The following is a 17,541-nucleotide window of genomic DNA, read 5'->3' as shown; positions in this document are numbered from 1 at the left end:
AATAAGTAGAAAATAGGAAAAAAAATTTTTTTAGGGGCTAACTTCAGTCACCTTAATGTCAGATCCCTCGGACTCACTCTCGGTGCTTATAAGCTCTTCAAGCACCGGTCGCCGTCCTCGTCGAACTCGTCGACTACGACGAAGGGTTGGACGAGCGAATTAACCCACAGACAGCCGGCTACAAACTTTCTCGCTTGATCTTGTCAGTTAATCATTATAGTTATAGAGGTCAGTGCTTGGACCACAGATAAATTATAATGTTCTGTATTTGTATCTAAATTTGACATTCTTGTACGTGACAGACAACGAATTTTATTGAATTTTATTGAATTAAGTAGGTACATAAATTCATATTTGCCTTGTTTTCTTATACTAATAGCAGCGAATAATTGCGTCAAAGATACAGCTGAGCAATTTTTTGCACCTTAGTTGTGGTAAGTAATGCCTTTTGCATTCCCTATTGGGACAGGAAAAACATTTCAAGCAGAGTAGTTTCTATGGTCATGATATCACGATTAATAGCCATCAAATTAGTCACCATTCATATAATCATCATCATCATCATGCTTTCCTATTACCCTCTGCTGGGGTGTAGGGCTCGAATCAAATTTTTCCATTTGTATCGGTCTTGGGCAGTCTGTTCTAGCTCCTCCCACGTCATGCCCAAGACCCCTAGCTCCTGCTCCACCGAGCGACGCCAAGTTGTTCTGGGGCGGCCTCTCTTCCTTTTACCAGACACTTTCCAGGTCAGTGCTCTCTTTGATAGGTGTGTATCGGGCTTTCTCAGAGTGTGACCAATCCAATGCCACTTCCGCGTAAGGATCTCCTTCTCCATTGGTGTCTGCTTAGTGATCCTCCACAGCTCTTTGTTAGTGATCTTCTCAGGCCAAAAGATTTTCAAAATCTGACGCAGGCACTTATTCACAAACACTTGAAGTTTTTTGATCAAGTCCTTGCGAACAAACCAAGTTTCGCTCCCGTACAGCAATACAGACTTTACATTTGAGTTGAAGATCCTCACCTTTGTTCGTCTTGTTAAGGTTGAGGAACTCCACACTGGCCTAAGTTGACTAAACGCGGCTCTGGCTTTATTTATACGAGCCGCAATGTCTGCCTCGGTGCCTCCCCTATCGTCCACAATGCTGCCCAGGTAACAGAAGCTTCCCACCTGCTCGATGTGCCTCCCTTTGATCGACATAGGAGCCGAATCGGTGGTATTTATGCGCATTTCTTTTGTTTTCGAGAAATTAATACGCAGCCCTACTTTTTCAGCTTCATCTACTAGATCATCTGCTTTGTTTTGTAGCTGCTGCCGATTGGTTGCTAGGAGGCAAATGTCATCAGCAAAGTCGATGTCCTCAAGGTCTTCATCCGCGGTCCAAGGCAGTCCTTGTCGGCATTTACAGGTGACTCTGCGCATCACATCATCAAGCACCATTATAAACAGCAGGGGAGACAGCAAGCAACCTTGCTTGACGCCTGCGGTGACCACGATATTATCCGTGAGTTTTCCCCTGTGGAGCACTCTACACGACGATCCATAGTACAGCGCTTTTATGACATTTATGAGCTTGTCGGGCACGCCTTTTTTCTTCAAAACAGTCCAAATGCTGGACCAACTGACACTGTCAAAGGCCTTTTCGAAGTCGATAAACAATGTGAAAACTTCACACTGCATCTCCTGACATTGTTCTAGGATCATTCGTAAAAGGTTTATTTGGTCCGAGCATGAACGTCCTGGTCTAAACCATTAACCATTCATATAAAAAACAACAAAATTGGTTTAGCCAAAAATAAATAATGTAAAATTAGCTACATCGAAGTATAACGCTTTTTTGTATCTAAAGATTTCAATACTTTTACAGTAAGTACCAATTTTCGTATGATTCAATGCATAGCATAGTATAGTATAATTCTGTGGTATGATACTCAGAAACATTAATAACAGACTAGTAAACTAGTAAAATAAACTCGATTCTATTTTAATCCAAAAAAATTACTGTATTGAGGACTCCACAATAGCTTACTAGTAAATCCTATTTACCCTTGCTGTATTTACTGCCGAATATAGAAGATAAATACACATTGGTCTGTTAAAACAACTTAAATTATCTATATGTTATTAGTGCTATTCCAGAATCTTCCCTGAAGTGTAAACAACAACCATATAGAATTGCAAATAAATTAAAAAATGTATGTTAAACACAAACCCAGATTGCTTCTGAAATCCAGGTTATTGACCCTATAAATAACTAAATAAATGGTCTTATAATTATAAAATGTAAATGGAAAATAAAGGCTTGCATCTATTTAATTCCATTCAAGAAATGCAACAACATTCTATAATTTTAGTGCATTACTGTTGTGCAAGTTAGTAATATTTGTTTTTAAATAAATATATTTGGTTGTAATTCAAAGTGTTGATACTGTTATACACAGTGAGAACCCTGAAGAACGGAAATTCCAATATCTGTACAGAACAGACTAACCTTAAAATTTTATATATTTGTAGATTTCAATGTTTACCTATATAAAAAATATTTATTACTTATATGGGAATTAACTTACATCCCGTCTTAGTGGTTCCCTGAGCTCATGTACTCTTGTGACATCAGATTAGTGTTTCTTGAAGTTTTTGTAAGTTCCAGTTTCAAAGACCCCTGACCTACATATATACTGACACCTTAAACGAAAGGTCTGAGTGGATATTATTTGTTGTTATTATTAGTTGTCATTATTTGTCTAAGTGGATGTTTTTTCATAAATGGAATATTAAATGCAAAGAAAAGTCTCTAGATTTTAGGTCGGTCCATATTAACAAAAAAAAAAAACCAAAATTGTGTAATTTTAAAATAGTTTATTTTTCTAGGTGAATTTAAAAAACAATGACATCATCAAATACCTTACAAAAAGCTATTGATCTTGTCACTAAGGCTACTGAAGAGGACAAGAACAAAAACTATGAAGAAGCATTACGTTTATATGAGCACGGTGTAGAGTATTTTCTTCATGCAGTAAAATATGAGGCCCAAGGTGAAAGGGCAAAAGAAAGCATTCGTGCAAAATGCCTTCAATATCTTGATAGAGCTGAAAAATTAAAGGAATATCTCAAAAAAGATCAAAAGAAAAAACCAGTAAAGGATGGGGAATCCAAAAGTGATGATAAGAAGAGTGATAGTGACAGTGATTCTGATGATCCAGAAAAGAAAAAACTACAAGGGAAACTTGAAGGAGCTATTGTGGTAGAGAAACCTCATGTGAAGTGGAGTGATGTAGCTGGTCTAGAAGCCGCTAAGGAAGCATTGAAAGAGGCTGTAATTCTACCAATAAAATTTCCACATTTGTTTACTGGCAAGAGAATACCATGGAAGGGCATCTTATTATTTGGACCCCCTGGTACTGGTAAGTCATACTTGGCAAAGGCTGTGGCTACTGAAGCAAACAATTCAACATTCTTCTCTGTTTCATCATCTGATCTGGTTTCTAAATGGCTGGGTGAGTCTGAGAAGTTGGTAAAGAACTTATTTGATCTTGCTCGACAACATAAACCGAGCATCATCTTTATTGATGAAATAGATTCACTTTGCTCTTCCCGTTCAGACAACGAATCGGAATCGGCTCGTAGGATCAAGACAGAATTCCTTGTTCAAATGCAAGGTGTTGGTAATGATATGGATGGCATTTTAGTTCTTGGTGCCACAAATATACCATGGGTCCTTGATTCTGCTATTCGAAGGCGTTTTGAGAAGCGTATTTACATTGCTCTGCCAGAAGAACATGCCCGTCTTGATATGTTTAAGTTGCATTTAGGCAACACAAGACATCAACTGTCTGAGCAAGATATGAAATTATTAGCGGCTAAAAGTGAGGGATATTCCGGCGCAGATATCAGTATTGTTGTCCGTGATGCACTAATGCAACCTGTACGTAAAGTACAATCTGCCACACACTTTAAAAAAATATCTGGTCCGAGCCCAACTGATCCTAATGTTATTGTCAATGACCTTCTGACGCCATGTTCGCCTGGTGACCCAGGAGCTATAGAAATGACCTGGATCGATGTGCCTAGTGACAAACTTGGCGAGCCGCCAGTAACAATGTCAGACATGTTGAGATCTTTAGCTGTTTCGAAGCCTACTGTAAATGATGATGATATGGTAAAATTGAGGAAATTCATGGAAGACTTTGGACAGGAAGGATAAGCTTAAATTTGTTTTAATGACAAATTACTTCTAAATAATTATAATTACACAAAATATGAATATGTTAAGAAGTTGAAAGCACAGTGCCTAATATTTTGATTGCTTCTGTTTTGCGATTGTCAAAAAAAAAAACGAAAGAAAGAAACAATTGAAATTCCACGATTTTATTATTATTTGTAAGTATTGCTATAAATACTGGTTTTTTATTTTTAATATTGATTATTACTAACTCTAAAAGCACATACTCTTTCTGAAAATAGTAAAAAAAAAATTTGGCATTATCAATGTTGTAAATGTAAAGTTTAAAAAACTTCATAAAATCGTGAGTTGCTTGTCAATATTGAATTGTAGGTATTTATATATTTGTAAGTATGTAATGAAGACCTGTAATCTCCAGCTTCGTCCGCTAACTTTTTGTTGCTAAAGTAATGCCTACTACACAATATAGAACGAATTTTTGAAGTTTGATCTTTGTGGATTTTATTTTTGTGACATGACAGGGTTATCAAATTTGCGAAGTTCAAGAAATGCTCACGAATATTGTAAATAAAAAATTAAATTGTTTTCTTTTATCAAGAATGATTGTGTTTAGAAGCCCTGCTGCCATGTACACATAATTACAATAAATTATTTACTCAGTACTAATTTTCGTATGTTATATTTTTATATATCCAGGGATGTTTATCTTATTTCAGTGGAATAATTTACTATCCCGTATAATTTTGTTATAACGTAAAATGTATAAAAAATGTAAGTAAATTTTAAAATAAACAACAATAGACAAGGTCTTATTTAGGTTTTTATTTTAATATATTTATGTTCGCTAATGAGCAGTCTGCTTAAATGTAATAGTGGGCTTTGTCTGTCTTTGCGTTAATTTACTCATTGAACCCTTCGCAAGCGACGGGTTCGACGAGAACAGTGACCGGAGCTTAAGGTCCCTAAAAGCACTGTTAGTGGATACCCGTCGGAGCACCGTGGTTCATGAGGAACGTGGATCTCCATGATGATCTGGAGCTTGACTCCCATCAGTAAGTATATTCAGTCGGCGTCAGTGCGCCACTTTGAGAAGGCGGCGCGACAGGAAAACCCTCTTGTCGTGGCTGCCGGAAATTACATACCCGATCCTGCGGACCGAATGGTAAACAGTCGACGTCACCCTAAACACGTCATTTCGGATCTTCGCGATCCATTAACGGTGCTTTTAGGTACCCCAAGCGTATAAAAAATAACAACTTAATTAAGGTTAGGTAACAACATTATTTTTCACGCTCACACGAAAAAACGCGATGGAAAATTTATGCTAAATAAGTTTTCAACTGCACTTTTAACAATACGAAATAACGTCCACGGTACTGCCATCTAGGGGCCAAGAGTTTTTCAAAATTACATTAAATTTGAGTCGACTATTATCAAAGCCGGCAATGTGACTTTTGGACAATTATTGGTAAATCAGAAAAACGAATTATTGACTTTGTATTCCATTGGCACTCACAAAACTCTTCTGAACGACATCTTAGATAAATAACAGGTTAAGTATTAACTAGACATGTGTAAGTAATGCGAGTGATATTACTCCGGTAATATTACTCTACGATGTAATGCAACATCACACATTACGCGAAGGAAACAAACATCACACTATCACCCACAGAACACTATTACTTCTAGCGAAGCTAATAAAGTATTAACCTTTATTTAATGCAGGATTTGAACCGTATTATTTGAAGAAGACGATTATATTCAAATCAATCTGTATTGACATATCATTATCATTTTTTTGTCCAAATGCACAGATTACCACCTTTGATAATAGACGACTGATTTATACCATTTTCAACTTTACTCTGAGGTATAAGTGTAAAGGAGCTTAAATTGAGTATTTAGCAAAAATGAGTCGACTATTATCAAAGGCGGCAATCTGACTTTTGGACAATGATTGGTAAATCAGAAAAACGAATTATTGACTTTGTATTCCATTGGCAGTCACAAAACTCTTCGGAACGACATCTTAGATAAATAACAGGTTAACTATTAACCTTTATTTAATGCAGGTTTTGAACCGTATTCTTTGAAGGAGACGATTATATTCAAATAAATCTGTATTGACATATCAATAAATTTTTTTTGTCCAAATGTACAGATTGCCGCCTTTGATAATAGACGACTCAAATGCGTGTTCTAAACCCACGCACTCGGATTAAAAGAGTAGGAAAAGCCTTTGATCATGTTTAATTTAGAATTTATCTATAGCTGAGGGCAGTGGTATTCTCGTGGCGTTTAGGGTCTGGTAATTGAAAGTAATAATGAAACAACAATTCTTATGAAACGTGTTTATTTACAATAATAGAGTATCACAAATATTTTGTACTAATTGAATAAAAAGTTTGAACAAGTAGTAATGTTGACAGATTGCAAAGTTTGTGCTGGGTCCCGCAATTTATTTCTGAAATGGAATTTCTTAGATTAAAATTCATAATAGTAACCTGACCACCGCTTAATGTTGGTAGCTAATAAAATTATTTGGATGACTCTTTTTGACAGCTATATATTTATGTTGACAATCCAAAGTTAGCGCTCTGCATAAAACACGAAAGTAAAATATTTGATAACTATTAACAAATGTCAGATTTCACTAACAACAGTTGATTTATTAATCTGTTAATCTTCCGATACAATTTACCCATCAAGTAAATCATAACCTGAATGAAAATAAAAGTGAAATTATTTATTTTATAACTTTCTTCATAATTTACATAGAAATTTAAACTTGTTTTGATTTGTTTTATACCTCTACCCTGGCAATTCCGATTTCTTTATTTAGCAAACTTCCTTTTGTATTTTTTTAATTTTTAACAGGTATTTAAAAAGGATTCCGTTTTTTTATGCTTGGATCACCGAGCTCACGCTCCACCTGGTGTTAAGTGCTTACTGGAGCCCATGGACATCAACAAAGTAAATGCTGCCATCATCGTGAGATATAAGTTCTAAGTTTCCGTTTTTACAGTACAACAATTGCGGTACTCTATACGTCAAAACGCATCAGTGCTTCACGGCAGAAACAGGATGGTAGGTACCCATGATCGTAGGTACTCGTGCGGACTAAAATATATTAAGAGCCGAGTGTTAATTCGGAACTTATGCCTTTTTCGTGGTGTTCTTGTAACGAGAATATTCTTTTATAATAAATAAATAAAAAACTTGATAAGAAAAACAAAAATTGTAATGAGTCTTTAAGTATGTCCACCCCATGTCTTAAGATTAGCGGCTTCACTTTTTAATGTATGATTCCGGTAACTAAGTAACAGTATATAGATAGTGACGGTCCACGATGTTTTCTCATGACATGTCCTTCTTCAGACAAGGCTTGCGGAGAGTACTTAACGGTACGCAGCGGCTCGGCTCTGCCCCTGGAATTGCTGAAGTCCATGGGCGACGGTAACCACACACCATCAGGTGGGCCGTACGCTCATCTGCATACCAGGGCAATAAAATAAGAATAATAATTATATATGTAGTGAAATCAACTAGCCCAATTGCTATTGCAGTAAGAATATTTGAGACCGCTGTAAATTTTTGTTGACTCTTGAAATATCCGTCAAGCATCATTCTATCACAGGGACACTGGTAGGAGACTGATCAAACTCGGACATGTTTTTGAGTACATACTTTTTTTTTGTTATCACTTTATAATACTTACCAATGACAACGGTACGCTCTCGTCTATGTGTATCGATTGTTGCGATACATTTGATTTTCATTCGTGATTGAACTGGCGTCCGGAGACCAAGGGTAGATACTAGAAGACCTTGTGGGGCGGGCTTCGCGCCATATGCTATTAACGAAGATCTGTCCGTAATCTGTACAGAAAAAATATGAAATAGATTAATTACCTTCCATCTATATCGGACGGATGTTCTGTTATAACTACTGAACCATGCATCCGATTGACTAGAAACTTGGTATCCATGTAGAAAGTACATGTACTTAATGAATAGGCTAATCTTTATATGAGTGTTGGACTCCACAATAATAATGACAATATATAATAATGTTATTTTTAATGCCCAGCGAAGCGGGCGATTATGGCTAGTACGGTACTTTTATAAATTTTAAATTTTGACGTAGATAGATTCCAAAGTGTGTTAATATTTTTTTTTTTTTTTGGTATGCACGAGAAGCTATCTCACAATTCCTATCTATTTTGTCACGAACCAGTAATTCGTTTGAGTTTGAAGTATGAAACAGTTGTAGCTAATACAACTAATTTCGATCCTTGAGTGTAAAAGTGTTTCGTGGACACGCCCATGATGTCTACGGGGTCAGGCAGCTAATCATTATCAAACGGCCTTTCTGGTCGTCTGTCTTTGTCCATGTTTAAAGCAATGATAAAAATTAGGGGCAATAAAATCAATTAGGTACGCTTTCAAAAGCTTGTTGTTATTTACCTTTTGACCGTTAATTAGCCATTGCAATTCCGGAGCTGGGAACGATCGAGCTGATGAACAGTTAACGTCCAGCATATCCTTGATGTTATATGGTCCTTCGAGTCCCGTGATCCGAGGACTCTCCCTCGGAAAATCTGAAATAAAGCAATGGTAAGAAGAATAATAAGTCACATTATGTTAAAAATAGGGGATTATTAGAAAAAAAAACTTCAGAAAATTAACAATAGGCCTATTCGCGACTAGATGTAGGTAATTTTTTTTTATTTTCGGAATCTGAATGTCGCTTACAGAGTTACTCGAATCGCTAGATCTTCTCAGCGCGTCGCAATTCCGATCCGTACCTCTTGCTAGGGCAGATGTTATTAAGTCTTCTTAGGCAGAGTGCAGTAAACTCCCAACAAGTCATGGTGAAGCTAGAATAACTCATCGAAGCTACTGGCAGGTAGGAAAAAGTAAAAAACTGAGACCGACTACTGGTGGAAAATTATTATAGGTTTGTATGTACGTCGAAAATAAATAATGAATGGCATAACCCACAACGAGCATACATAAAGAAAAAATCTATTCAGATACGACTGATGATCAGCCAACACATTAGTGTAGAAATATCCACTTTTTTCAATGTAGTATTGTCTAGATCCCCCAGGATTTATTCGAAAGATTTCTTGAGATGCACTGCACGCGAGATATTTTTCCTATTGGTTTATACAAAGGTCGCATAGAAATCCATCCATCCACATAATGTACCTACATTAATTACTTCGTTGTAACCAAAGCAAATCGTATTTTGGTAATACGAATAAAATCCAAAGCAGAGATCATGAAACAAGTTTTAGGAATTTTGGATTCATAAATATGTAGACGCTTTGGGACTTAATTAGCACTCACAATAAATTTCCATAAAATTCTCTGCCTGCGCCGAGTGGAATGACGGTGCTTCCTCTGATACTTCACATCGATACAGCCCTCGGGACTTCAACGTCAATTCTCTGAGATGGACTCGACGAGCTGTTGACTTTTCAAGCTAAAATGTGGGTATGTAATGTATAGGTATAGTGAGTTATGACTATTGTACAATACTTTAATTTAATGCTTATGGCTTAACGAGCTCACGGCCCACTTGTAATTAGTTACTTCGCTGCTATTACTACTATTACGTATGAGCGCTCTACAGCCTAACTTGAGCCTGATGATATGTCCTCCTTCAAACAGGGTATTATAGCAGTTCTCCATAGTTAGTGACCACTCATTAAGTGAGCAATTTTCTCATTTACCTTCAAAGACAGTAAAAATTCAATGTTCTGCTACTAGGATGAATTATTTCACAAGGTTCTTGTCCCCGTAGCGTCTTTTTTGGCGCTGGCGTAGACTGTTAAAAAGACCAAAGGTTATATTTCCTCCGACTCTACACTGGCTTTAACCCAGCAGGGTATTTCGAACATGTTTGTTAGTATCGTTCAGGTTCTCGATAATCTTGCGACCGAGAGGTTTGTTCAGATGCCCTGTGATGGGTTATTTTGGTTTTTTCAATCCTACCCCTGCCTAGCAATCCTAGCTCTGTCTTATCTTGACTGGAAGTTTGACGAGACGTCGTATCATCACCCCACACGTTCGGATTGAGATCATATAGGCCTGGCGCATAAAAATTCCGAGTGATGTCCTTTTTAATGGAATAGATAGTAAAATTTCCGATATGAATTTCTAAAACATATCTAACTCACATCAACTTTGACGCCATCCAATTGATGTGCGTGTTGCGGAGGTCTAAGCCTCGGCATGTATCGGTAGAACTCTTCATTATCTCGATACCATTTCACTGAGTATAGTTTCCCGCCCTCCAAATCGTATTCGCAGGTTAGGGTCGCAGAATCACCACGTTGCTTCAGCGGCGGCACAGAAATCCCTACAACCCGTAGGCAGATGGATACTGGAAACACAAAATTACTTATCAAAGCTTTACGTTGAGTGAACTCTTGATACTTAATCGTCATGGTGATTGCGAGGAACGGCGACGTCTAGTGAAGCGCACCACCACCCGAAGTGATGATCACGACTCTGCCAAGAGTGCATGCGACTGAGAAGAAATGTTTTACTATTGTTATTTATTTATTTATTTCTTGATAATCAAACGCCGTAACGTAGGTTAAAAAAACCACATCGGATCTTTTAAAAAGTTTCTACAGCTTATGTACGTCGTGGCCCGGGGGGGGAGTTTTGCTGAGTCTGCCCGTCTTGCTACCGCTGGGGTGGCGCATGTCGTCGGCAAAATCAGGAGATTGGGCCTCGACGTGGCGCTCAGTAAATCCGAGGCCATGTGGTTCCACAGGTCCCGGAGAGTGCCACCTGTCGATGCCCATATCGTGGTTGGAGGCGTCCGGATTGGGGTCGGGGTGCAGTTGAAGTACCTCGGCCTCATTCTGGACAGTCGTTGGACCTTCCGTGCTCACTTTCAGCACCTGGTCCCTCGTTTGTTGGGGGTGGCCGGTGCGTTAAGCCGGCTTCTGCCCAACGTCGGGGGGCCTGACCGGGTGACGCGCCGTCTCTATACGGGGGTGGTGCGATCAATGGCCCTATACGGGGCGCCTGTGTGGGGCCAGTCCCTGGCCGCGGGGGTGGCGAAGCTGCTGCAACGGCCGCAACGCACCATCGCGGTCAGGGTCATCCGTGGTTATCGCACCACCTCCTTTGAGGCAGCGTGTGTACTGGCTGGGACGCCGCCTTGGGTTCTGGAAGCGGAGGCGCTCGCCGCTGACTATCAGTGGCGGGCTGACCTTCGCACCCGGGGCGTGGCGCGTCCCAGCCACAGTGTGGTCAGAGCGCGGAGGGCCCAATCTCGGCGGTCCGTGCTGGAGTCATGGTGCAGACGGCTGGCTGATCCTTCGGCTGGTCGTAGGACCGTCGAGGCGATTCACCCGGTCCTTGTGGATTGGGTGAATCGTGACAGAGGACGCCTCACTTTCCGGCTCACGCAGGTGCTCACTGGGCATGGTTGCTTCGGTGAGTTCCTGCACCGGATCAGAGCCGAGCCGACGGCAGAGTGCCACCATTGTGATTGCGACTTGGACACGGCAGAGCATACGCTCGTCGCCTGCCCCGCATGGGAGGGGTGGCGCCGTGTCCTCATCGCAAAAGTAGGAAACGACTTGTCGTTGCCGAGTGTTGTGGCATCGATGCTCGGCGACGACGAGTCGTGGAAGGCGATGCTCGACTTCTGCGAGTGCACCATCTCGCAGAAGGAGGCGGCGGGGCGCGTGAGAGACGCACAATCCCGCCGCCGTCGAGCGGGGGCCAGGGAGGCGGATCTCGCCCAAGCCCTGGCCCTCTAAGTGTTTCGGGTCCCCCCTCATATGTCGTTCTGGGGACCGGCGAGGGGGGCCTAAGAAGACGACGTGCAAGCTGCTCTGCACGCGTTTTACGCAAGAGCATCCGGGTGATGGAAGGCCGGCTATCCTCGACCCACGCTGGTTCTGGTCCAGCGGGGTATTCCGTAGGATAGCTCACTCTAACCGGCGCCATCTAGGCGGGCTTCGGATAGCCTGCCGACCGAGAGGGCTGGTGGTCGTGGCGCCGACGACCGCCGGTCCGGCGTCCCGAGGGGGAGGGTGATGGGAGAGATGTGCTCCGCACTAAACGCTTCACTTTCCCCCCTTTGCCTCTTCATGAGTTCTGTCTCATGCGAGGTTTGGACGTTGGTTGTTGAGCGACAGGAGGTTTTAGTCAGTTCGACTCTGACATGCCCCGCCCTCTATCCCCAGTGGAGGGCGGATGTCCGGCGATTTACTCCTGACCAAAAAAAAAAAAAAAACAGGTTATGTACACTTATATTTTTATTTTTTTTATAATATTATAAAGCTGAAGTGTTTCTTTGTTTGAACGCGCTAATCTCAGGAACTACTGGTCCGATTTGAAAAATTCTTTCAGTGTCAGATAGCTCATTTATTGAGGAAGGCTTATATAACATCACGCTAAGACCAATACAAGCGGAGCACTAATGAAGAATGTTTCAAAATCGTGGTTTTTTTCCCTTTTGAGAGCTTCCGCTGCGTGCGCTGCGAAAACGGAAAGTTTTGCTAAAATAATGTATGACAAAATTGTTCCCCTTTAAAGGTTCTAAAAAAAGTAAGTCTTTGTTTTAAAGTTGGCTCATTATAACATTTTTTATGCTTTTTTTTTTATTGCTTAGATGGGTGGACGAGCTCACAGCCCAACTGGTGTTAAGTGGTTACTGGAGCCCATAGACATCCACAACGTAAATGCGCCACCCACCTTGAGATACAAGTTCTAAGGTCTCAAGTATAGTTACAACGGCTGCCCCACCCTTCAAACCGAAACACATTGCTGCTTCACGGCAGAAATAGGCAGGGTGGTGGTACCCACCCGCGCGGACTCAAGGACAAGAGGTCCTACCACCAGTAAACTTAACTGTGCTTACCAAAATTTGTTCTAAAATAAAGAATTATTGGTGAAGGTGTTTGTATGAAGATGATATTTATCCCTATCCAAATAAATACGTTATTCATTACATGTATTAAATTTTAAAGAAATTTCCCCTCGCTTGATTTTAATGAGTGTCTCGCTATGAGTATTTTAATGAGTATGAAAAGATATCGCAGTTTTAAAACAACATCGCAGCAAAATAATGATCAAGCGCGTAATATTGATGTACAAGACGCGCGGCGGCACAGAATAAGAAGAATAACAAGAAACACCCAAATCACTTCAAGATAGATTTTGAAAGTTATAATTTTTTTTGGATTTCTACAGGATCCCATCATCAGATCTTGATGATTACAGGATCAAACGGGAAGTCTATCCTTTCAAACAAAAAAAAAAGAAAAAGGGATTATCAGAATCGGTTCAAGCATTCTCGAGAAATCGGTGAACATACATAGATAAAAAAATTGTGGTCGAATTGATAACTTTTGAATTCGGTTAAAAAGCGTGATTTTGGTACCTTAAACAAACTCCTTAACGTTCTATTATTCAAAAATATTTTCATTTTCCACGTAAATGAAGAGGCGGATAAAATTTAGCGTTATGCCAAAGTAACTATTCCACGCGGCCGAAGTCGCGGGCAAAAGCTAGTTTTTGTTATAAGGTGTTCCAGTTTGAAGGATTGTTTTTTTGTGACTGAGGTATTTACTAGTGGCCCGGAGGCCTTTTACAGTTTTACTAAGACCGGTGGACGAGCAAAGGCTCAGCCAGGAGCCTGGGATTTGCTAGCAGCTGTCCGAGCGCCTCCGAAGGAGACCTTTTTTTTTTTTTTTTCGGGCCGGGGGCCGAACCTCCTACGAGGTCCCCGCGCCTAGGGGGCGCGCGGGGTATGTGAGACTCAACGATGTGCAGGTGTTGAGAGCAGATCGCGGGCCCAAGGATTTTAGGGCCCACCCACTAAACGACTCCCCTGCACTATTACACCCGACGTCCGATCTCCGTCCGGGGTCAGAACCCGGTCAGAGTAGGGGGGTTCCCGCGGTCAACACTACAACCAGACACGCGGCGCCACCCCGAGGACGCCCGACCGACGGGTCGTCGAGGCGATAGTCGACGACCAACGACGTCGGTCTCCGCGGTACGGCGGCCCTACCAGGTCGCCCCGGCGGTGCTGCTGGTGTTCCGGGATACCCCACTGGGCCAGAACCAGCCTGCCGGGTCGGAACGCGATACACCGCCGACCGGGTTGCTCTTCAACAGTATGTTCCGCGACGACAGCGACGACGAAAATGCGGACCGCATCGCAGTCCGCAGCCGCCGACTCGCCGCCCCGTCCACCTGGTGCCAGCGCGCTATAGTGACGGTAGCGTGCGGCGCAGCCTTAACCCCCTTAGGTCACCCCGTAACCATCACCGGGAGGAGACTGCCTCCTCATAGGGGCCGGAGCTGGACAAACGCCCTCCTCCGACCCCCGGCTCGACGGCGGCGGCACGGCGCCGAGAGGGAAGAAGAGCTCTCCCTGTCCCCTCCGAAGGAGACCTAACTCAAGCTCAAGAGCAGCTGCTTCGCGAATGAATCTGCTTCCGGATCGGAATCGCGACCCGCTGAGAAGATCCGGTGAGAAACTCAACGAGCTGATGCATGGGTTAGGTTGCACGTCGAACTCTGTCTAATGCAAGGGATCCGTAAGGACGTGGCTAGGGCGTTGACATTGATTGGCTCCTGCGTGAGCAGGATCCGGGGAGTTGTCAGCGGCGGGAACGATAAGGCGATTATCGTGAAGAATTGTATTACATTATGACTTTATGTTTCCAGGGACCAATGGCAATACTTTTTTAGTAGTAGTAGCTTCAGTAATCACTTAATACTAATTAAAACTATTTTATTTTCTATTAATTCCAAAAAAAGTCTATGTTTTTCATTTCACACAGAAATAATTAATAGTATTTTGAGGTCCGGCAGTTTGTTTGACTTGGGTTTTCGTCTTCAGGATAAGAGGTTCACATGTGTTAAATAAGCACCAACCATCTCTATTAATGTTAGGGTGTTTTTATTATTATTATTGCCTTATACCATTCCGTCATTACCACACAAGTTCGTTCATGTGTGAATTGTTCTATGAATGAGAAACGCATAGATAGTTCACTTAATATTTCAAGAGAGAAACGCGAGTTTAAACCATTAAAATTAGGTAGTTTTAATTATGTCTACGACTCGCAAAAGCCGAAGAAAATACTACACTTAATACTAGACGAGCTGTAAGTTTGTTTACCATTCAGAATTTTATAAAAAAGCCATAGATTCCTCCGATTAGGTACTAATTGGGTATATTTGAGACGTGAAGTCAAAATTTCGATTGTATAAATATATGACGTTGTACAATTACCGGTACAATTAGCGATACATCCCTACAAGTAACAAAAATCTGTGAAAGTGTGTCTCAAATAAAATAATTTGTTTACTGTTTGAACATAAAATTTGCGAATTTCAATTGAATATGCAATTTCGAAAAGGGCACATCTCTGAAAATGTAAAATGTTCAGGAAGTGAAAAAAAAACTGATTATTTTCTAAAGCATTGTAAAATTTAAAATATTAACTTTTGAGATATATTTTAGTGTTAATTAGCAATTGAAAATTACTGGAATTATTATAAAATGGATGTAGGTAAGCCTCAAAACTATTTGTATATGAAAAAAACATATTTTACAAAATATGCAACATGTGCCCTTTTCGAAATTGCATATTCAATTATGATCCTTATGTCTAGATCATTTAAAGATTACCTTTAGCTCCTATGAGAAATAAACAGAAAACGTTTAATATTCGTATCATTTTACACAACACTGAGAGTCACATTAAAAAATACGAAGTTAACATTATCAATATACAGATATACAATCATTTTTTTACAATATTCATGACGATAATCGCCGATCGTAACAATTCTTTTGACTGTGTAGCCAGCTAGTGAAGGCGTGTGCTTCGTAGCTCGCGGATAATGCAACTGTCTGACCCTACGTGCTACTAACTGCTACGGCTGGAATAAGTCGAGTTGTATGTAAATGTAATTTATGTACCAGAGTGATGAAAATTCAAAGGAAACTGAGTTTAAGTTGCTTATGAACATATCACTAAGTTAAGTTAACAAAGTTCAACGTTAAACGGTCAAAACGACCGAAGATTTTTACTTGTCATTACGAAAGTTTTGTAAATTACAAATATGTACGTAGCAACGTTAAATACGAAGCTAATATGTTCTTGAATATCAGAGATATGCGCTTCTTCTGTTCTCGTATGAAGAATAAATAGAAGTTAGATATTGTTTTATGAACAGACTAGCGACTCTAGGAGCTATAGTTTATTATTGATCTTATTGAATATTCTTTTATACAAATCTGGTCCTGACAGTAACAAACGCGATAAAAAAAGAACGTAACAAACAAAAAAATCTAATCATTGCTCTTTTTATATTAATGGTTCACTATTTTGGCGATAATGGCTGACAAATAAAAGATAGATGTGTGATAAACATTTCCATTTTACATTTTAGGTACGCGTAACTCCAATGGTTTTTGCGGCGCACGTAAAAATAGCTGGCAGATGGCAGATTTTTTCCTTCTTATTTGACACTTATTGTTATATTTAGGATAATTCACACTATACTTAGTCTTGTTATAAATACTGTTACAATTAAAAATAAACAAAATATTACATTTGAATTTGGAATCTGTCATTTTTATATGATTGCTCATTGAGTTTTCTCATTTTGGTGCCAATACATTGTACAATATTTTGCGATATTAAAATGGAGTGGGGTGATAAAGAGAACCGAATTGCTGTGATTGCATTACACAAAGTAGGTATGGAGCCAAATGCAATTTTTAAAACTCTCCATACGCTTGGTATTAGTAAAATCTTTGTGTACCGGGCTATTAATAGGTGCAATGAGACCTCCTCTGTTTGTGACAGAAAAAGATCTGGCCGTCCACGTAGTGCTCGTACGAAAAAGGTGGTCAAAGCAGTAAGGGAAAGAATTCGAAGAAATCCTGTCCGAAAGCAAAATATTTTATCTCGGGAGATGAAGATAGCACCTAGAACCATGTCGCGTATTTTAAAAGATGACTTAGGACTTGCAGCCTATAAGAGACGTACTGGTCATTTCTTAACTGATAATTTAAAAGAGAATAGGGTGGTAAAATCGAAACAACTACTGAAGCGGTACGCAAAGGGAGGTCATAGAAAAATTTTGTTTACGGATGAGAAATTTTTTACAATTGATCAACATTTTAACAAACAAAATGACCGTATTTATGCTCAAAGCTCTAAGGAAGCTTCCCAATTAGTCGACAGAGTGCAACGTGGGCACTATCCGACTTCAGTGATTGTTTGGTGGGGTATTAGCTATGAAGGAGTGACTGAGCCATACTTTTGTGAAAAAGGTATCAACACTGCTGC

At 40.2% G+C, this 17,541-nt stretch overlaps 2 protein-coding genes and 1 long non-coding RNA gene across 5 annotated transcripts in view; 2 read left to right on the top strand and 1 right to left on the bottom strand.

Annotated features, from left to right (window-relative positions):
- LOC149502829 (uncharacterized) overlaps nt 1–17,541 on the top strand; it is a 510,125-nt gene that overhangs the window by 304,342 nt on the left and 188,242 nt on the right. The gene's annotated exons all lie outside the window — the stretch shown is intronic.
- Vps4 (vacuolar protein sorting 4) lies at nt 275–4,993 on the top strand. 3 transcript variants are annotated; one of them, XM_089728114.1, is made up of 3 exons: nt 1,041–1,214; nt 1,307–1,502; nt 2,870–4,993. In XM_089728114.1, exon 3 carries the CDS (start codon nt 2,886–2,888, stop codon nt 4,200–4,202), a length of 1,317 nt encoding a protein of 438 aa, XP_089584240.1. In that variant the 5' UTR covers nt 1,041–1,214; nt 1,307–1,502; nt 2,870–2,885; the 3' UTR covers nt 4,203–4,993. The 3 variants fall into 3 exon arrangements, with proteins under 3 accessions (XP_028034828.1, XP_089584240.1, XP_028034829.1); XM_028179027.2 differs by lacking the exons at nt 1,041–1,214; nt 1,307–1,502 and adding an exon at nt 275–434; XM_028179028.2 differs by lacking the exon at nt 1,041–1,214 and having other exon boundaries at nt 1,307–1,864.
- LOC114246490 (uncharacterized) lies at nt 6,521–16,104 on the bottom strand. Its single transcript, XM_028179029.2, has 6 exons — nt 15,870–16,104; nt 10,372–10,577; nt 9,539–9,674; nt 8,651–8,784; nt 7,903–8,062; nt 6,521–6,648 (listed from the first exon to the last, which is right to left on the bottom strand). The coding sequence occupies exons 1-6, from the start codon at nt 15,916–15,918 to the stop codon at nt 6,557–6,559; spliced, it is 777 nt and encodes a 258-aa protein (XP_028034830.2). The 5' UTR covers nt 15,919–16,104; the 3' UTR covers nt 6,521–6,556.

Source organism: Bombyx mandarina, chromosome 06 (genome assembly GCF_030267445.1).
Source record: "Bombyx mandarina strain Sakado chromosome 06, ASM3026744v2".
Taxonomy (NCBI): Eukaryota; Metazoa; Arthropoda; class Insecta; order Lepidoptera; family Bombycidae; genus Bombyx; species Bombyx mandarina.
The sequence above is the reverse complement of the archived record's forward strand: the minus strand, read 5'-3'. Positions and strand labels throughout refer to the sequence as shown.

What these genes read in the sequence shown, in the direction of transcription:
- Vps4 (XM_028179027.2), top strand. Translation starts at nt 2,886, where the DNA reads ATGACATCATCAAATACCTTACAAAAAGCTATTGATCTTGTCACTAAG.
- LOC114246490 (XM_028179029.2), bottom strand. Translation starts at nt 15,918, where the DNA reads ATGATACGAATATTAAACGTTTTCTGTTTATTTCTCATAGGAGCTAAA. An exon ending in ATTTCTCATAGGAGCTAAAG is followed by an intron (nt 10,578 to 15,869) that starts GTAATCTTTAAA and finishes TTGTGTTTCCAG; the next exon opens with TATCCATCTGCCTACGGGTT. An exon ending in GAATTTTATGGAAATTTATT is followed by an intron (nt 8,785 to 9,538) that starts GTGAGTGCTAAT and finishes GCTTTATTTCAG; the next exon opens with ATTTTCCGAGGGAGAGTCCT.